This window comes from Branchiostoma floridae, chromosome 11 (genome assembly GCF_000003815.2).
Source record: "Branchiostoma floridae strain S238N-H82 chromosome 11, Bfl_VNyyK, whole genome shotgun sequence".
NCBI classification, from domain to species: domain Eukaryota; kingdom Metazoa; phylum Chordata; class Leptocardii; order Amphioxiformes; family Branchiostomatidae; genus Branchiostoma; species Branchiostoma floridae.
The window spans coordinates 20,348,671-20,369,988 of NC_049989.1; the positions used below are offsets into that span (position 1 = coordinate 20,348,671).

General features: G+C 44.0%; 1 protein-coding gene across 7 annotated transcripts in view; it reads right to left on the reverse strand.

The window, feature by feature from the left end:
• Positions 1–21,318, reverse strand: part of LOC118426390 (nuclear receptor corepressor 1-like) — a 42,630-nt gene that overhangs the window by 5,827 nt on the left and 15,485 nt on the right. For 3 of the 7 annotated variants that reach the window (XM_035835754.1, XM_035835747.1, XM_035835753.1), the window contains 19 exons: positions 20,276–20,296; positions 19,148–19,238; positions 17,753–17,931; positions 17,181–17,235; positions 16,678–16,788; positions 16,296–16,339; positions 15,993–16,063; positions 15,340–15,529; positions 14,551–14,666; positions 13,937–14,059; positions 12,036–12,226; positions 10,970–11,092; positions 10,275–10,460; positions 9,064–9,214; positions 8,419–8,655; positions 6,591–6,779; positions 5,047–5,277; positions 2,872–4,673; positions 2,151–2,455 (listed from right to left, as the gene is read on the reverse strand). In XM_035835754.1, coding sequence (XP_035691647.1) covers positions 2,151–2,455; positions 2,872–4,673; positions 5,047–5,277; positions 6,591–6,779; positions 8,419–8,655; positions 9,064–9,214; positions 10,275–10,460; positions 10,970–11,092; positions 12,036–12,226; positions 13,937–14,059; positions 14,551–14,666; positions 15,340–15,529; positions 15,993–16,063; positions 16,296–16,339; positions 16,678–16,788; positions 17,181–17,235; positions 17,753–17,931; positions 19,148–19,238; positions 20,276–20,296 — 4,416 coding nt within the window. Of the gene's footprint in view, positions 1–2,150; positions 2,456–2,871; positions 4,674–5,046; positions 5,278–6,590; positions 6,780–7,433; positions 7,498–8,418; positions 8,656–9,063; positions 9,215–10,274; positions 10,461–10,969; positions 11,093–12,035; positions 12,227–13,936; positions 14,060–14,550; positions 14,667–15,339; positions 15,530–15,992; positions 16,064–16,295; positions 16,340–16,677; positions 16,789–17,180; positions 17,236–17,752; positions 17,932–19,147; positions 19,239–20,275; positions 20,297–21,318 lie in introns of all 7 variants that reach the window. The other 4 variants (XM_035835748.1, XM_035835750.1, XM_035835751.1 and 1 more) reach the window with 4 other exon arrangements.

A 21,318-nucleotide genomic window follows, 5' to 3' on the forward strand; every position in this document is an offset into this window, starting at 1 on the left:
ACTTCTAACTGGAGTTCTGCTTCTCACCGCTATATGTAGCCGATGTAGGTGGCGCTTTTGCGGTGAGAAAGCAATCCCAAACGTGGCTTAGTTTGTATCCCCCCTCGTCCCGGTTCATCACTGGGGTTGACTTTCTTATCCAGATGGCCTCCTTAATCCACCGTGCCCGCCTATTGTCTTCCCTGTCTATGACCTTCGCCCCCTCCCAGTCAATTACGCAATTGTTCCTGGCGATATGGTCTGTAACTGCCGACTTCTTTTCTTCTTTGAGCGCAAGTCTTTTCTGTGATCTTGTGGCATCTATGTTGTTGGTTTCTTTCTTGTGTTCTTCTAACCTCGTCCCAAAAGTCCTTCCTGTTTCACCAATATACACCTGATCACAGCTCTGGCACGGGATTCTGTACACACAGTCTGTTTTTAAGTCCTCCTGTTTGTCCTTAGGATGCACTAACAGACTTCTCAGTGTTGTTTTGGGTTTCACTGCAGTCGCTATCCCGTGTTTTCGAAATACCCTTTCCAAAGGTTCCGTGACTCCAAGTTATGGAAAAGGTATGTTGATGACGTGGCAGAGGTGGTGAGGAGAGGAGCCCAGCAAGAGCTCACAGACCACCTTAACAGCATCGACCCCACCGGCAACATACAGTTTACGTATGAAGAGGAGAAGGAAGGCACACTACCTTTCCTTGACACCCTTCTAGTGCGTAAGGAGGATGGCACAGTGAAACTTTTGGTGTACAGGAAGAGTACGCACACGGACCAATACCTAAACTTCCAGTCCCACCACCCTCTGCACCAAAAGTTAGGAGTAATCCGTACCCTGTTGGACCGATGCAACACCGTCACCACTGAAGACCAGGACAAAGAACAGGAAACACAACATGTCAAGAGAGCCCTCACACGCTGTGGCTACCCCCAATGGGCCTTCAACAAGGTGGAACAACAGAAGAAGAGACCTAAACAGAAAGAACTGAGCACTAAACAACAGGAAAAGACGAAAGGTATGGTGACCATCCCTTACATCAAAGGAGTCACGGAACCTTTGGAAAGGGTATTTCGAAAACACGGGATAGCGACTGCAGTGAAACCCAAAACAACACTGAGAAGTCTGTTAGTGCATCCTAAGGACAAACAGGAGGACTTAGCCAAAACAGACTGTGTGTACAGAATCCCGTGCCAGAGCTGTGATCAGGTGTATATTGGTGAAACAGGAAGGACTTTTGGGACGAGGTTAGAAGAACACAAGAAAGAAACCAACAACATAGATGCCACAAGATACACAAGATCACAGAAAAGACTTGCGCTCAAAGAAGAAAAGAAGTCGGCAGTTACAGACCATATCGCCAGGAACAATTGCGTAATTGACTGGGAGGGGGCGAAGGTCATAGACAGGGAAGACAATAGGCGGGCACGGTGGATAAAGGAGGCCATCTGGATAAGAAAGTCAACCCCAGTGATGAACCGGGACGAGGGGGGATACAAACTAAGCCACGTTTGGGATTGCTTTCTCACCGCAAAAGCGCCACCTACATCGGCTACATATAGCGGTGAGAAGCAGAACTCCAGTTAGAAGTCTCTGACGAAGGTGTCTGAGAGACATCGAAACGTAAGCTATGTAAGTACCCACTGGTTGTGTACAAAGAATTCTCCTTCATCCTATATTCTACCAACCTGATGAAATTATTTTCGGATGTCTACAGACTGTCTACTACTAGCCAGGAACAATGGTCAGAGACAGATTAGCATAATACTGGTCACAAGATTCAAATATTCTGTACTGGTTTTCATAGGAACATTATCAAACCCAGGGTTATAGCCAGCACCTGTCCTTCCGTCCTTTGAGGGAATTTTGAAGCTGAGGCCGGAAAATTTTTTTGCCCATTCCCTCCTCTATGACAGACAAAAAGCTGTATCCCTTGTGTAATTTTTCACCAAAACAGATGCTGTCGAATAGCTTAGTCTACCAGCAAAATTTACACCTCAAAATGCAGGAAATAGCGTATCAGAGGGTCTAGATTTTGAGGGTAACATTCCTCTGGACCCCCTAGGAATGTCGCGCCTTCTGAGCTCAATAGTATTCAGAATCGAGGGGACGGAAAATGCTTTTAGGCTGGCTACAACCCTGATCAAACCATACAGATAAACAAACCAACCTGCGGTCCTGCTGTGACTCCATCATCATGGGGTAACCAGGGACCACATGGTGGCCCTTCTCCGGAGACTGGGGCGGGGCACTGCTCCTGCTGGCTGACCGCGGGGGAGTCATGGCGCTCCGAGGCCCCTCCCCTGGCCGCGAGGTGCTGGACGTGACCTCTGAACCGGACACGGGAGGCTTGATGGGGGTGCCCTGCGTGATGGAGCCGCCTCCCCCGCTGTCAAAGTGGGCCGCGCTGTGCTGGATCACGTTCTGCCGGCTGACCTGTGAGTGCTGCGGGGGGACTGGGTACCCCGGAATCACCTGTGCATAGAACATTTGTTTATACATTGTCATAGAACATTTGTTTACATTGTAGACATACTATAGAATTTTGGCAACAATTTAGATATTGGTGGAAAAGCGTGACAGAGCGAGAATACGATAATATATTGTGTAAGAGAACCGGTATATGAATGAATGAATGATATTTATTCAAGTGTTGTGTGTTTACCTTGCTTTTTGTATAATGGTAGCAAAATAGAGCCTTTACATTTGTTTTACTCAAGACATTAAACCCAGTATCCGACATTTCCTTTCACAACTAAAATTTCGAACATACATCATGTACATGTAAGATGGAAGGTCCTTCTCTGTCTGTATCCATCCATGTTGTGGCACTTGTGTTTTTTGTATGTCTTTGTAATGTTTATTGAAATGAAATAAAAATTAAAAATCACCTGTGCCGGCATTCCTGGCCGGATCTGAGGCCAGGATGCGGACAGCGGGTACTGATAACCCTCCACTGAGACCGGCGGGGTGCTGGCACTGGACCTTTGCATAAGGGAGGATCCGTCGGTGATGTAGGGGAACATCCCCGGGTACACGAACATGACCCTTCCCTGTGGGTCGGTGATCATCCCTGGGGCCATCCCTGGGGGGTGCGGGAACATGCCCGGGTGGTGGACTGGATGCTCCATGGGCGGGCGGTGCTGTTGGGGCGAGTACCGCTTGTCTCTCGGGCTGCGGGGAGAGTGGCGTGCCTCCTTAGGGTACTCGACCGGCCGTTCCCGCGAGCGGGTCTGCTCGGCGTGCGCCGCGCTCATCTGCTGCGAGGTGAGAAAATCCGCCATGAGCGTCGCTCGTGTTTCGGCCATCCCCTGGTACGGACTCACGTAGCCGGGTAGCGGGGACTTCCGCGTTCTTCCCTGGTACGGCATGCCTCCGTGAGGCTCTCGCCCGGGGCGCGTCGACATGTCCACCGGCGAATCGCGCGTCAGGTCGATCGCTCCCGAGCTTGCGCTCTCACGCGGGCTACGGGCGATGTCAGGGCCGGAGGATGGCGGGCGGTCTCTCCCGTGGTACAGCGGGGTTCCCCTTGTGATGGACCCAGGCTCCAGCTTTCCAGCAGGGGATTTCATCGGCTTGTCCATCTCAGCAGGAGACTTCTTGGCTTCCATGGCGGCGCGGTGGGCAGCCTCATATCGCTCCCGGTCGTACGCCATCCTCAGAGCGCCCTCGTGGATAACCGTGGGCGTGCTGCGCGACAGGGACGGCTCCATTCTCGGCGAGGGACTCTCGTCCTTCAGTGGAGTGCTTCTCCGCCGTGCCGGGCTGTCGGACCGACCCGGGGTCCCCTGGATGTACGGCCCATCGCGTCTGCTCTCAGGGTGTGCAGGATGCTCCGCTCTCCCGGGCGACGATCGTGACAGGGTGTCGACCTGCAGTGCTCTGTTCACACCCTCAGAGTGGTGCATCGGCGTGCCTTGTGTGATGGATCCTGCTCGGGATGTGGGTGTCCCTCGCATCATTGCTCCACCGTATACTGTCGACACTGGGTAGTCGATGGGAACACCAGTGTAGGGGTGGATGGGAACTCCCCTGGAGTCGCGGTAGATAGCTGTTCCTGGAGGAGGCACAGGTCCCCTTTGATCCTGCTTGTTGGGTTCGGCGATCGCACGCTGGATCAGCCCTTCGAACATCTCCTGCCCCGTTTTCTCCCGTCTCTCGTACTGTGGATGCGGGGATGCGCCGGGAACTTCCTCCGGCGCTCTCAAGGGAGTTCCTTTCGTGATCGAGCCTCGTGGACTCACTTCCTCGACCACCGGGTACTTCCGCATCCCCTCGCCTTGCATGGTCACCCGCGATATGTTGCTCTCGTACGACACAACGGGAGTGCCTCTCGTGATCGACCCCTCGATTCTCCTTGGCTCTCCCGCCGTGAGGAGGCCGTCGTGTTTCCTCGGAGTACCATGGATGATGGAGCCTTCGTTCGCCCCCCTCCTCCCTTCCGATGCCTCCTGCCTGCTTGATGGAGGCGGCGGTGGCACAACACCGGGATGGATCGCGTACGACATGGGGATCCCCCTGGTGATGGAACCTGTGTGGTACATTGGGTGCTGCGACTGGGGGGACATCTGCGGCCCCTTCCCTTTCGGGGAGGAGGATTTCGAGATGAGGGGAGGAGGAGGAGGAAGGCCTGGCTTGCTCTGCACCGGCATCGAGGACTGGTGAGGGACTCCCTCTGTCACCGGGACCAACCCTGTGTCACAAATAGGGAAACAGCCTTGAGACATATATAACAACAAAATTCTTTTTTCTGATGTCTGTAAGTTCCCAGAAAACCCAACTGATATACCATCCTAGCCCCTTGTAGCAGTCACATACATGTATGTACAGTTGTTACCTTAATTCATTCCACTATTTGATTACCTTTATTTATCGTTACCACATTCCACTACTTTACTTTTCTCTTTATAACTTATAACCAATTTTGTTTAATATAAGAGGAGGAAGGCCAAGTATAAGCTATATACGATTTTTCCCTCTTTCTGCACCTCCATTGTCCATCTATTGCCTATCATTTCATGTATTACGTTTTTTTCTTGTTGTGCAAACAAACAAAAAACACAAACCGTGGGGAGCAAGGCGGCCGACTCTCGGGGACGCAGACGCGGTGGCTCGCTCTTTCTCGTGCTCATGGCCCTCGCTCCGCTGGCCCATGACCACCCCAATCCGCGTGTCGATGGTGAGCGGGCTCGTGACGGGGATGTGGGCGCGCGATGGAGGCGTGATTGGCGACCGCTGCACGTGGGGCGAGCTTGACCTCGGGCGGTCTCGCCCATGCTCCCGAGACTCCGCAAACCCTGTCAATGACAAGACTGTTACCACCAATAAAGTCTAAAAGAAATAAATTATGATTCCTCAACAATTTTAGTATGATTCATACTTCCTAAATTCAGAGTGGTACAGGTACTTTTCAATGTTACCTGCACCAGTATTTCGAGCCCTGACGTAGGAGTTTTCTTTTTCACTACCAGTCATTCTCTCCTGCTGACAAACTCAGCCATGTTTGGATTGTGTTCTTGCTGCAAAGGCGCCACCTACATCTGCTACATATAGCGGTGAGAAGCAGAACTCCAGTCAGAAGCTCTGAGGAAGATGTCTGACAGACATCCAAACGTCAGCAGGCGAGATAAACTGGTTGTGTTTGGGACAGCATATGCCAGAAGTAGATGCAAACTGTTACATTGTTATTACAGTAGCTGTTAATTGACAACTGTTATGTGTATTACACTCCTTTACCTTTGGGACTGCATTGTAAATAAATTTGCATAAAGCAGTCTGTGCATATGTGAATTTTTTTTTCCAACCTTAATCTAGCCTTGAGTTACACACTAGTATCCCTTCGGCCTAAGCCAGTAATCAAAGGTTTAAGGTTTAGAGGAGGTCAAGAGGTCTTCCAAATACTTTATGTTTGTGTCCACATTTGAATGGAAGCAGCAGCACCTGTCCTGCAGTACAATGTAAACCAGTCAGAACTGCCCTGAAGGTGACAGACAGTCACCGAAACTTCATTGTGAATAAAGCTATTAAAAAGTTAAGGTTGCCCGCACATCTAGCAGATGCGTAGGTGTGGCGCCCATCTTCATTTCTATAGCCCTTGGGCCACACATTTGTGCAGGTCACTACAGCAGGTTGCTGGTCCGCTAGTAGTGATGTGTGTTTAACTCCCATACTCTTCCTCATTAGTGCTGAGTGTTAAGCAGAGAAAGCAGCATGTACCATTTTTAAAGTCTTTGGTATGACCTACCGAATGCAAGGTGAACACTCTACCCACTCAGCCATTGCACTGGTGAAGAAAGCAATGGTTGACTTGTGTAAAAAGAATAAAGAGACTCTTTTTACAGAACCGTTGGTTTATTCCACACTGATGTTTCGGTGACTGTCTGTCACTTTCTTCAGGGCAATTCTGACTGGTTCACATTGTGCTGCAGGACAGGTGTCGCTGTTCACAGTTCAGATGCGATCACAAAACGTAAAGTATTTACATATGTACAGACAGATTTATGCAAAATATTTACAATGCGGTCCCAAACACAAGGGAGTTTAAAACATCCATAACAGTTGTCAAATAACTTTAAAATAACTGTAAAAAGAATCTCAGAGTTTATTATACCTGTGAGCGACACGGTGTGCCCCCGGAGGGCTTGGCTAGGGATGCCCATGTTCTGTTCGATGGCTGCATCAATGAAGGACTTGACAGTGGTGGTGCTGGTGGTAACAGTTTGCTCCTGGGACCTGGGATCCATGCGAGGGTACATCAGCAGACTCTCCTGGGCTGCTGTCACAATCAGCTGTGGCATGCCTGGAGTAGAACAGTAATTAACACTCGTAATTAACACTCGTTAATAAACTGGTGGGACAGTTTGCTCCTGGGACCTGTCCATGCGAGGGTACATCAGCAGGCTTTCCTGGGCTGCTGTCACGATCAGCTGCGGCATGCCTGGAGTAGAACAGTAATTAACACTCATAATTAACACTCGTTAATAAACTGGTTTGCTCCCGAGACCTGTCCATGGGAGGGTGCATCAGCAGACTTTCCTGAGCTGCTGTCACAATCAGCTGTGGCATGCCTGGAGTAGAACAGTAATTAACACTCGTAATTAACACTCGTTAATAAACTGGTGCTGACTGCTCCATTGCCTGGAGTAGAACAGTAATTAACACTCGTTAATAAACTGGTTTGTTCCTGGGACCTGTCCATGCGAGGATACATCAACAGGCTCTCCTGGGTTGCTGTCACAATCAGCTGTGGCATGCCTGGAGTAGAACAGTAATTAACACTCGTAATTAACACTCGTTAATAAACTGGTTTGCTCCTGGGACCTGGGATCCATGCGAGGGTACATCAACAGGCTTTCCTGGGCTGCTGTCACAATCAGCTGTGGCATGCCTGGAGTAGAACAGTAATTAACACTCGTAATTAACACTCCTTAATAAACTGGTTTGCTGCTGGGACCTGTCCATGCGGGGGTACATCAGCAGACTCTCCTGGGCTGCTGTCACAATCAGCTGTGGCATGCCTGGAGTAGAACAGTAATTAACACTCATAATTAACACTCGTTAATAAACTGGTGGGACAGTTTGCTCCTGGGACCTGTCCATGCGGGGGTACATCAGCAGACTCTCCTGGGCTGCTGTCACAATCAGCTGCGGCATGCCTGGAGTAGAACAGTAATTAACACTCGTAATTAACACTCGTTAATAAACTGGTTTGCTCCTGGGACCTGTCCATGCGAGGGTACATCAGCAGGCTCTCCTGGGCTGCTGTCACAATCAGCTGTGGCATGCCTGGAGTAGAACTTACAGTAATTATCACTCGTAATTAACACTCGTTAATAAACTGGTGCTGACTGCTCCCATGCCTGGAGTAGAACAGTAATTATCACTCGTAATTAACACTCGTTAATAAACTGGTGCTGACTGCTCCATTGCCTGGAGTAGAACAGTAATTAACACTCGTAATTAACACTCGTTAATAAACTGGTTTGCTGCTGGGACCTTTCCATGCGAGGGTACATCAACAGGCTCTCCTGGGTTGCTGTCACAATCAGCTGTGGCATGCCTGGAGTAGAACAGTCATACCAATACTTAAAACCATGAAACAAATTTCAAAATATGACTTTTGCAATTGATGTTGGAAATTGTGATGAACATCTCACTACCTGATTGGCTATTGTCTATTGGATTTTAGATTTGGCCTGTACACATGATTACTGATTGAGAACTTATTGTTTCATTGGACATATAAGTTATCTGTCTACTCCTATTCTTTCTGTTTATAGTTGTAAAGAGATTTGATATCAAAAGATTGATTTTGCACACATGCACTGTCTTTGCACAAATGTCTTTGTATTTTCATTTCCATGTACGATGCTGTAGGTATGAGACTATGACTGAAGTTGGCAAGCCAATTGTTCTAAATATTCTTAAAAAAAAATTACCTGGTATCTGTGCATGCCTTGCCACCATCTGTTGAAGAGAAGGCCTGTGCGGCCCTGTGACCATTGTGCTCGGAGGAGGGATGAACGTTGCGGGGAAGGTTGCTGCGATACCAGACGGTGGTACGGTCTTCCCGGCCGAGACCACGCCTGCTGTTCGCTCGCCACTGGCGGACGAACTACTGGTGGATATGATCGGCTTTACGTCAGCTGTGCTCACGGCTGCAGCAGAACTCTTACCTGCATGGTCAAATGGAAAAATGTATTGTATCAAATATGGAAATTGCTAATCATTATTAGCTGTACAAGACTTTATACAAAACGTACTTCTTCACAAGCTTCATAACAATGAATCTTTTTTTTACGATATTAACCAGTGAATGCAGTCATACAATAGTAGCAAAAGTGCCTCTTGTACATGCTGGTATGTATGGCCACTTAAAGGACATGTGCCCAACTACAATGATTTCTGTGAAAATATAAATGAGCGAAACATTGTATTCTTTGAAAATAAATAGTATGCGGAGAAGTTTAATGTATGATATGAATTAACATGTATGATATGTATGATTTATTATCATACGGTACAATATGCAGTCTTCGACATTAAGTCCATGGCTTAGAGGTTAAAGAATTCTCTAGTCTTACTGAAGCTGCCGCTGCTATGATGAGGCACTCCCTCCCCCTCGCCCCCTCCTTCGTCTGCGCTGCACGTCGCGCTGCTGTCGTTGTCTTCTTCCTTTATCTCCACCACAGGTACCGGCAGGGCCTTCACTTCTGCTGGCTTGTCCTTCTCAACCTGGTGAAGAAAATCGTAAGCATGAAGGTAAACATTAAGGAACGTCGCACTGCTGTCAATGTCTTCTTCTTTTATCTCCACCACAGGTGCCTTCACTTCTGCTGGCTTGTCCTTCTCAACCTGGTGAAGAAAATCGTAAGCATGAAGGTAAACATTAAGGAACGTCGCACTGCTGTCGTTGTCTTCTTCTTTTATCTCCACCACAGGTGCCTTCACTTCTGCTGGCTTGTCCTTCTCAACCTGTGGTGAAGAAAATCGTAAGTATGAAGGTAAACATTACAAAACTTTGCGCTGCTGTCGTTGTCTTCTTCTTTTATCTCCACCACAGGTACCGGCGGGGCCTTCACTTCTGCTGGCTTGTCCTTCTCAACCTGTGGTGAAGAAAGTTGTAAGCATGAAGGTAAACATTAAAAACGTCGCGCTGCTGTCGTTGTCTTCTTCTTTGATCTCCACCACAGGTACTGGTGGGGCCTTCACTTCTGTGGGCTTGTCCTTTTCAACCTTTCATAAAGAAAGGAACCTTAGTACAACTGACGATTCAGTTTACAGCACAAATATTAAGGTGCCGGCGGCGCCTTCACTTCTGTGGGCTTGTCCTTCTCCACCTATATGTATAATAAAGAACATTATCTTAGCATTGACAATACAGTATACAGCAAAACAATTAAGGATCAGCTTCCACAATACAACAGCATTGCAATGTTTCAAGATGGTGAAAATCATTTTGTAGCAGAATTAGTTCATTTCATTTTGAAACACTCTATAAAAATATACAAAAGTAGAGTTATGCTGTGCATCTACAAACACACATACACGGGTGGTCAGTATAACTTTAGAACCTTAGGATGGATTGTGAAGATATTTGGGAAGGTGATGGTCAAGGTCCATTTTGGGCCCCCTAGTGTGTGACATTGGAACTGCAGTGAAACCTTTCCTGCATGTTTTGTTCTGGACATGCTGCTATCTTGTTTGTATACTGTAACAGTATATTTTTGTTATCTTTTCTTATTGTGAGCTGTTCTTAGCCAGTTCGGGAAAATATGTACCCTTAACGACTCACCTTAACTTGAGGCAGAGGCTCCGGTGGTAGGGAGGGAGTTGGCACAGCAGCCTTCTTCTCTGGCGGCTCCTCCCTGGCGACAGTGGCCTTGACCTCAAGTTTGGGCTTGCTGGCCTCGGCAGACTGCTTGTTGGGATCGTCACGGCCGTCTTCGGAAGCGCTCTCAGTGTCAGAGCTGTCCTCCTCCTGCAAGATACATTTAGTTTAGTTACACTGCATCAAATTGCTGAACTATAACTTATAGTATATGACTCTTTTGATGACATTGTTACTGTTTCCCTCCTGTGTACAGTCTTCAAGCCTTCAAACCTCATGTTTCCGGCTGTCTCCTAGCACAATTATTTCCATCATCCATCGACTTAGTGCATTGCCTAGAAGACAAGACTCAGTGGTCAAATGACCTTGCATTGAAGAAAGTCATTAAAAAGAAGACGAAAAAAAACTCTTAGAAATGGCAGTACAGGGCTTGAAATACAGAAATGCATTAACATGAATTTCAAAGCAATTACACATGTACATTTGCAGGGATCAAATTGCACCGCAGAGACAAAATGGAGTGTTTGTTGCAAAAAAATAGAAGGCAGTCAGAAGACAGTACATTTTTGCACAGGTTTCAAGTTCGAGCCCTGAAGATTTTTACAACCTTCTCCCCCCTACTAGTAACAATTCTTTACAAATGAGAGTGAAGTCGATACCTCGTTGTCCTGTGTGTTGTCCTCATCGCTGGAAGACTCTGACTCCGCCTCGTTTTCTGACTCGGCAGTGAGGGTGGACGCCGCGCTCTCCGCAGAGATGGAGATGTCACGCTCCCGCTGAGCCTGGAAAAGTGGAATAAAAACCTTAAAAGATGTACAATGGAAACCATAGCAGCCCATGATCATTTTGAAAGTCATGGCTACCAAGGCTGTCAGTGCTAAGAGATCCTGCCTGCTTAAAGACAACAGAAGTTTAAAAAAAAAAGAAGTTTGACTTTATCAAGATCCACAATTGTCTTAATGATATCACTAGAAAAAGTAAAAAGGGACCCAAAATCTTAAGAAATTTCCTTGATAGGCCGCTTATCCCTACACCAAATTTCAATATCCAACCTTCCAATGTGACCACTTTTTTATGGCCCCTTGGATACTTTACTCAGCCCATTAGTTGGATAATGGGGCTCATTTACACAAGAATTAAGAATGCTGTATGTAACTTGACTAGATGTTACCAGTCCCCAAGAAAAGCTGCCAGGGACCCTTAAACTTGATAGGTCAACGCGTAACCCTATACCATACTTCACAATAATCCATCCAATCCATCGTTTGGTGTCCAATGTGACCACTTGTTGGTAGTCTTAGATAATTGTGCTCATAGACAACAATCAAGAATCCTGTCTATATAGTCCACTGAGTGAGCTTCTTCAGTGCTCGAAATACTTTTTTCAGCCAGGTTGTCCAAGTGGCAACCTGAGACAAAAGCCAGGTTGCGCCATCAACATTTCAGGTTGCCCCACTTTTAAGTTGTTACTTTCTTCAAATCAGCTACTTATCCCTTATCTTTTGTTCCAGTTATATGTAACTATGTAAATATGTTTTATGTTATCCACAAATAAATACAAAGGCTTATGCACGTAGGTGGGGAAAAAGCAGTGCTCCAACTGCAAAATTTCAGGTTGTGCAGTGTGCAACCTGGGTTTAAAATGTAGTTGCGCGAGGCAAAATGAGGTTGCATTTTCAAGTGGGCAAGTGGGTATTTCGAGCCCTGTTCTTGACTGTACTGTACCTTGTTCCGTTTGTACTCCATGACCAGCGTCTCCAGACTGAACTTGCGCTTGTAGTTGAAGTAAAAGTTCTTGCACTGTGCCGGCGTCTTGGTCATCACCATCTCGGATATCGCCTCCCAGTCCCGACCGTGCTCGCTCAGACCTCGCTTCGCAACTTCCATTTCGTCTTCCGTCCAGCGGGATGTCTCCACTGTTAGTCGGTCGGGAGAAAGGTTTTCATTTGTAACTGTTAAGCAGATCGTCTAAATGTCCCCTTTATTACATACTAGTGAGTCTCCCCTTGTTTATAGTAACTAGGACTGCCCTTTTGCTATGGCTATCCTATAAAAGCGGGAGGTCTCCACTGTTGTTCGGTTGGGAGAAAGGTTCTCATTTGTAACTGTTAAACAGATTGTCTAAAATGTCTCATGTATCACTCACCTTCTTTATACATGTAGTACATAGGACTACCCTTTTGCTGCAGCTATCTACAACCTTGGCTGTATGTATGCATTTCACATATACAGCCAAACCTATAAAAGCGGGAGGTCTCCACTGTTGGTCGGATCTGATTTGTAACTGTTAAGCAGATCGTCTAAAATGTGCTGTTTACTACTCACCTTATTCATATATGTAGTAACTACATGGCAAGTACCGTATATACATTGCACATCTATGATATCAGTTAACTGCTTTTCTTTTCTTGAATTTCATCAATATACATATAAAGTAGCATTCTATCTCAGTGTATGAAAACTATAATGTTCTGTCCTAAGCTACAATGTAAATGTACATGCAAGCAATTACATGGTAGCACCATGCAACAACTAACAGTTCATATTGGATCACCAGTACATCAACATGAGACATCTCGCACACTAATTATTTCATAAGCATTAACCTCCTCCATGCCATGGGGGCATCCATGCAGTATAACATGTATATTGGTTAGAGCATGAGGGTTAAACAATGGAAGACAAGGGTTAAAAACATCCATATAGAAAATGCATGTACAACAGGTCCACCACAGTCAGTTGCCTTTGCCCAGTTGTTGTGCCATAATTGCAATCATTCAATCTCAAAGTCAAACCAGCATCTTCCAACAATTTGGTATGATTTCAAGGATGCATTCATTATTACAGTAGTACAATCATGGTTTGGCAATACTTTGTACTATCAGAAATCAAGAAAGCTTGCATTCACATGCCGAGAACACGGGCAGAAAAAAGCAACCAAATTTTGAACAGAAAGGTACTAGTAATTATCATAACATTATAAATCAAACTAATGACCAGTAGCTGCTAAAACAGATACAGGTGATGATAATTCTACTTTTATGAAAATGAAGATATGTTGCTCAAATATGCTCTTAACTGAATGATTAAGAAAACAAAGATTTATTTCAAATACATGTAATGAGTCTAAAGAAACAATTCTGAAGAAATAATACTTTGAGTGATTTAAGCTAAAAGTAAGAAACATCAAAATAAATACTAAGTGCCAATTCTGATTTCTTTCAAAAACCTTAATAACTGAATGTTGTACATATTTTGGTACACGCATACTACCAAAGAAGCAAATAAATATCAATATTTAAGAAACAAAGATTTAAACAATTTTGAGTGAAGATACCACGGTGCCAATTTTATTATTCTTTCAAGATCTTTATAGAATGCTATACATGTTTCAGTCGATGCAGAAATCCAAAGAAGCCAATACCAATCTTGCTGTTTGGAGGTTTCTTCTCAACTTGTTTTCTTTCTTGTGCCAATTCAATTTTTGTAGATCTTTACAGAATGCTGTACATGTTTCAGTCGATGCAGGATTCCAAAGAAGCCAATGCCAATCTTGCCGTTAGGAAAGTTTCTCAACTTTTTTCTTTCTTGTGCAACGTCTCTAACTGTGGCAAACACCTGTGTACCTTGCTCAGACGCACTTGGGGCTTCCTTGGCGTCCTCGTCCCCGGTGCCCGGCTCCCCGCCCAGCCGGCGCGCGATCCGGTTGAAACAGGTGGCGCAACATTTGTTGATTTCCTCGGTCAGACCTAATGGGGGAATAACAATTTAAGAATGACAGAATTAGACAAAAAACTTTATTGTACATTTATGCTATAACAAGCTAAGTATATGTACAGAGACAAATGAGAGTGTACTTCAAGATGTTTTGAGTGACACCCATCACTCTTCAGCATCACAAGAATGATTTGGCAGAAGGAATAATGCTGAAGAGATTGATGGATGTAACTCAAAATGTCTGGATGTAATCTCTGTACCTTGTCCAGTTGTAAATATTGAACTGTCTATAAATATTATTGACATGTATGTCTAACATCACCGTAATGTCATACATACATGTAATGAGCATAAAAATTGATATCTTACTTCAGTTGGGAAGTTAAAGTTGGTGAAGGAGAGGATGGGCTTTATCTCCTTTTACAGTGTCCCAGACACAATGGATGAACATCCCACTGACCTTAAAGGCCATGGGACCTTAATGTACATCTACTAACTAAGATAAAGATAAGAAAACTCTTACCAAACTCCTGCATGACTGGTTCTTTTTGCTCTGCTGGCATCTCGTTCAGTTTGGTGGGCAGAGTCTTCAGCCTCTTCACCTTCCTCTTGGGTGTCTTACAGGTCGGAACCGGGCAGCTAAGAACAAATTTGAAGAAAAATTAAAACCCTCCTACGCTTTTTGGAGCATACGGCAGCCGAAGCCAACTATAGCAGGGTGCTACAACTACATTTTCCTAACTTACTACATTGTACTACTAACACTTAAGACTACACGAAGGCTGAGATTCCAACCCACCACATGGTGTTAACTTCTAATCCCTACAAACAAAACAGACAGTAACAGTGACATACAGACGTTTGACAGGACCACATGTACTGTTCCGTATGTAAAGCGCCCATACATAACCTGAAATGTACTACTGACTAGGCCGAGATTTGAACCCACAAGCTTCAAATCTATCACCACTACTACTACGGTGAAATAACAGACAGTAACAGTGACATACAGACGTTTGAAGGCACCACAAGTACAGTTCTGTATGTACCGCACCCTACCTACACATTACTAACCTATCACCAATACTATGGTCAAACAACAAAAACAGACAGTAACAGTGACACACAGACATTGACGGACCACATGTACTGTTCCACTGTGTCTACCTAAGCTCACACTACTAACCATGCTAAAACTCAAACCCACCACCATGTAAACTGCTAACCCCAAAGCAAATAAAACAGACAGTAACAGTAACATACAGACGTTAGACGTTACCACATGTACTGTTCCGTATGTACCGCGCCCTACCTAAGTTCATACCGTTTGCGCACGGAGCGACAACGGCACTTGCTGCAAATGCGATGTGCAGGGCGCATGTCCTCCTCGGTAAGACCGTAGAACTCGGCCAGATTCCGCGTGATCGGGCGCGTCTCGCTGTAGTTGTCGATGATCTCGCCACAAATGACGCACTTGGTGACGGAACCGTCGTCAGGCACATCTGGGGAAGTTGAGAAAAAAGATTGGAATTAACAAAATATTTTTAGCTAAGATACATGACTGTATACACAATATAAAGCCCACTTTAGCTGGTGATCACTGAAGCAATTCCTGTAGCATTAGAAAGATTTCTTTCACAAAACCTTGAAAAGAACAAGACACTTGTGATTGAGAAAAAAGCTAAGACTGATCTACAGCATAACATTCATTTAATCTGCCATATTGTGGCATCATTGCAGCAGATACTGCAGCACTAACTACCACAGTATGTCCAGGGCCACAAATACTAAAACAGGAAGTCTAGCTGCAGTAGTAAAGAAAAGGCATTGATCTCCAGCTACTTGTCCATTTTTGTTTGATTTTTATTGTTAAATCTGTCATTTGATGTCATAAAGATTAGGTTTTTTGATGGACAGAAGTTTTGAATGAAATTTTTGTCCCTCCCAACAAGGAAACATCTTTACCATTTGAGGTGGTGCGCTCAGGTCGCTCTCTCTCATCATCTTCAGCAGAGTCATCATCATCGTCTTTGTCCCTGTCGAGCAGAAACACAAACAAGATATCAAGCACTTGATTCACATTTTTCTTCACCGGACAGTCACAAAATTGTTATGCAATGTTTCATTCATCAATTTGCCTTTATTTGAGCTTGTATACTTTCACAACAACATGGAAGAACATGTACAGTATTGTTTCGAAATTAAAATATTAGTCGTTGAAGTCATGTACCAAAAGACACAAAAGGATGCCTAATGTAATTAACATACCTGCTTTTCTCATCTTGGTCCATATCTTTGTCTTCTCTGTGAAGCTGGAAAGACACACAAAATTTTGCACTTCAGTTTTCCTCATAGTAAAACACAAAAAAACATGTACATGTATTGATGATAATATTGTTATTCCATCCAATTCTAATTTCATCGGGTCAATAAATGACTGATCAGAATGACAAAGTTCGACCACATAACGGTAGTTACAGGTAAAGAGATAACATTTTGGTGACCATCTGTACTTGCTGGTCTTCCTTACACTACAGCTAGGTGTCACGGTTGTGTCAATGTCTCAAATGTGGTTCTAAATGCAAAATATTGTCTATCGTTCTTCAGTTCCTTTAGATCACAACCAAATTTCTGAATCAGTTCATCTCACCTGTCCTTTTCCGAAGGGCCTCTTGCGCTTCAGGGCTTGTTTTCTCATCAGCTGTTTGTAGTTTTCATTCTTCTTGCTTTGATAGTAGTACAGCACACAGTCGGAGACACTCTGGAATAGGACACAGAGGCTTACATAAGTATATTTAGAAGGGCAAAGCACTTAAGTTTAGGTACTTTGTTAGATTTTACATTAAGAACACTTACTTGTTAATCAGGATAATGTCACAAAAACAGATCTATTGACAAAAGTTGGATGAAGCATCTATCAAGTAATTTAAAGTTCAAGGAAATGCAACAAAAATGCAAACATTAAAAAAATGCAAACATAAAAAAAGATACATGCTTTGTTCTGGTTTTAAGCTTTTTCTTCACTTGAAAGGACCAAGAAAATAAAAATAGAGTATTCACAAAGGCAATTTCTTTGCTGTCAGCAATGAGAATCGTCATTGAAGTTCCACTTTGACAAAATTACCAAATCATCGAATCAGAACTCTGACTTACCTTCCTGTCCAGGTATGAGGCGATGAGAGCAAAGTTCTTGGGATGCTGGATGAACCTGAAAGAGCAGGGACACAGGTTTAAGATGTGAAATTCTAACCCAGCAGAATCAAATTAATTTACCGTGCTTTTTCTTCAAAATCTGGTTTTCTGGCTGCGAAGACTTCCATAAAAATGCAGGTGTACTTCTCCTTTAAGATCTGTTTCTTCTCCTCAATCAAGGTATTGATGAGCTCAAGAAATCATGCCCTAAGCTTTACCCATTTTTATTTCTTAAAGATTTATCCACAGTGTGAACTATAAGACATACTTCTCCTTGAAGATCTGTTTCTCCTCCTCGGTCCATGTGTTGATGAGCTCCCTTAGTTTTATCTATAACCTATAGTATAATGATAATGATAAGCTTATCCATAGTTTAAAAAAATAAGACATACTTCTCCTTGAAGATCTGTTTCTCCTCAGTCCATGTGTTGATGAGCTGGAAAAACCTTACCCTTAGTTTTATCTATAGTGATAAGGATAATAACTGTTTCTTTTTTTCTTAAAGATTTCTGAGTGTGAACTATAAGACATACTTCTCCTTAAAGATCTGCTTCTCCTCCTCGGTCCAAGTGTTGATGAGCTGGCGTTCCTTGTACTCCTTCATGGGGTCCTTGATCAGCCCATTCTTGTTGATGAACTTGATCCTTCGCTGGTCCTCGTCAAACATCATGGGGGGCACAACCGCCAGCTGCCGCATCTGGCGCTCGTTGTTCTACACACAAAAAAACAACATTTTTCAGTTACAATCACGGCCCTGAAGGTACAGATTCTCTTTCTTTGGTACTCACCAGACACATGAACTTGTGTTTCAGGGGTACCCCCTTCCCCCCATCATAATGTAAATCCGAGCACCATCACAATTTTCAGAACTAGGAACTCTTTAGAATGCAAGCTGCCTGGAGACAGCTCTCCATCTTCATGGCTACCTCATCCCCCAAACGACTTGGAGGTTAAGGGACTAGGTAGGTAGGTAGGCAGGCAGTAAATCTTATTCCCAGTAAAAGGCATCCATTGAAAAAGGCAAAATGCTTCCATCCCCAGCTGGACGGAGGTACATGTATGTCCTTTGTCATTTGATCATTTGTATAACTTCTATTCCATAAGTATACTTCACATAATGATTTCAACTTATGTTATGTGCATTTTTCGTTCACTTTAATTATGTATAATTATTATTTCTGTGACTTAGTTCTGGGGGAGGCCCAAGAAAAGCCACATAGGCTTCTGTCCACCCCCCGCATGTACTTCATTTCCGTATTTACATTAATAAAAATTTTGTTTTTAAGCCATGTTATGTACGAATAAAGAAAGAAAGAAAGAAAGAATGTCCTTCTAGTGTGTCACTTGAGTGGCTTTACCCTAAGCACCATCATATTCACAGTCTTAACATCTGGGGAAATAAATACAGGAGTTAGAAACTTTCTACATATCAAGCAAATTACAGTGGGGCCGTGTAGCACAGTGGTAGTGTATTCGGCCAGTGACCGAGAGGTCGCCGGTTCGAATCCGCCTGCCGTGTTGCCGGTCTTGTGCCCTTGGGAAAGGCACTTTACACGACTTTCCTCACTTAATTCAAGTGAAAATGAGTCGTCCCTCGGATAGGACGTTAAATGGAGGTCCCGTGTTTGGGGAGAGCCACACCCCGGGCACGTAAAAGAACCTGCCACATGTGCGATGGTGCGATGTGGCGGATCAAACCATTCCGGCCAAAATGGGGTAGGGAATTTCCCGAGCAGCCTCGTAACCCCTGCTTCGCCTATTGAGTCAGTGAAGTCAAACTTGCTTAAGCTTGATGTTTCTGACTTAAGGAGAAGAGATGCTGCTACAGTTATTGCTATGGGCCGCCCTTCATCAACATGATGGTAACATCAGGCCCTACGAACATGATTTAGAAAAAAAAAAAAAAATTGAAAGTTAGGTCTCCTCACCTCCTGTTCGCTGAGGCTGTCCATGATTTCCGCCATCTCCGCATCGCTCCTGGCAACTGTTGCCGCAAAACTGCTTCCACGAGCGCCGGTCCTACAGACGGAGAAAATACACTTCTTTCCAGGCTGCCATTCAAACTACATGTCAGGGCTTTAGCCAGGTCGAAATTTTTTTCCGTCAGCCAATTCCAATCGTCGCGAAAACCGCGAAAATTGATTAGAACTTCTGAAGGACTGAACTGAGACCTTGAAAAACAGGTTTTAATGAAATTATCGAATACGAAAGGGCGCAGACACACATTGTCAACAATCATAACAATAGCAAAATGTGTGGCTTTTACGGCCGTGGACAGCGTCCCCAAGCCGCCTCTACCTTCTAGTGAGTTCTACCAAAAAATCACTGCCGTCAAGGTTGACGGATTGCTTTGAAAATTTTTCCGTCAGACACAGCAAATTTCCGTCAATTTTCGACGGAAAAAACAGACGCTGGCTAGAGCCCTGCTACATGTACACATGTACATGTACAATAAGGCTAACATCCATGAAGAGTAGACATCTAGACAGGGCTGTCGCCAGGACCCGTCCTTAAGTCTTGACATAATTTACTGGTTGAGATGGAAAAAAATAATTTGGGAAGCGGTCAGACGTTTCAGACAGCCATCCGGTGTCTTCTGTCAATGACACTGGAGAAATCGTGTTAGAAAGTTATAACCTACCTGTGCATTGATATGAGAAAGAAAAAAAAGACATCTAGTTGGAGCGTCTGACCATTCCCCAAATCATATCCAGTTGCTTGAGTAAATGCTTTTTGACGAATGTCTAATTTTACCACCAATATACAATGTACTTGTGGTCTTGCAGACAATTTTAGCCCATCCTTTTCTGAGATAAAAAAATTTATTTGGGGCCCAGTGAAGTCTACATGTAAACCTACATTCTAAGTAAATAAGGATAAAGGAAATACAAGGAGATACAGGTACATTTTATCACACCCTGTGCATTGTAAAACTACCAGGTCTTTAACTTTTAAGTTAGTACCTTAGTTTTTGACAAGTGTATTTTGGTTTAATAATAAAGATTTATTAGAAGTACAAATGAAACAAAAAAAGGATAAAGGGAATAGATTGTTACCTCCTTTCACCGTTCTTTGCGCTGAAAGGAGAGAAAGATAGGAGGACTGTAAACACACCGTAGCTCACACAGTTCAGGTAAAAGTCCAGGCATAACCAGAGACAATGGGTTGATGGACTCTATGGATGTGGAATTCATCAATTTAACTCATGAATTACATGGAAGTCCATTACCATGAAATTTGATCTAAAGAAACTTAACAGCCATGGAAGACCATGAATTCCACAGTCATAAAGACCATCAATTCCCATTGTCCAGAAATAGCTCAAATTGTTGTTTAATCTCAGTGAATAAGGATGAACAAGCCATGCTAAATTTCATTCCTAGGTTTTTCTTTCTTTAATAAGCAAAATATCTTAAGAACAAACACATATAATGTTGGACACCAACATAAATTGTTTCCTTGAAGTTGGCAATTCAAATCATTATACAGACAACAGAGCGCTTGTTACACAACCAAAAGAGAGGTAGATTTAGTAGACCTAAATTTCTCAGGGCAATACTGACAGAGGCAACAGTTGCTTCAGTCAATATTCTACCCTGACAAAGGTCTTGTAGCAGAATGACCATCGCATTGGTATGTTATGGTCCTTTGGTTGAGCAACAAGAACTCTAAATGCATTGTTATTCAAAACATCCAATACTCATAACCATAGAATGGTATCTAACATGGCTTGAGGTACAGGTAGGAAGAGGATTCTGTCTTCAGCAGGATTCTAAGGTACGTGTATCTTAGGCTGCAGCAACAACAACAGTCTGCTCAATATCATACTGCAGAACAGGTAAAACAACATCCAAGTGAAAAGGCATTCATAGCAGTCCAAAAGGTAAGGGTTCCTTTTCCTTTGTTTTCATGTCAACGCATAACACAAGTTCTGAACTGCATGGACATGGTTTTTCCACTGTTGGGTGAAAATGAAGGAAAAGAAATTACATGTACTATGAAATTAAATATTTTGTACAGTTTATGTTTTTACAACTAGTAGAAATACACTTAGTAGTACAATGAAAGAACTTCAAGACACACCATATAAGGTACAACA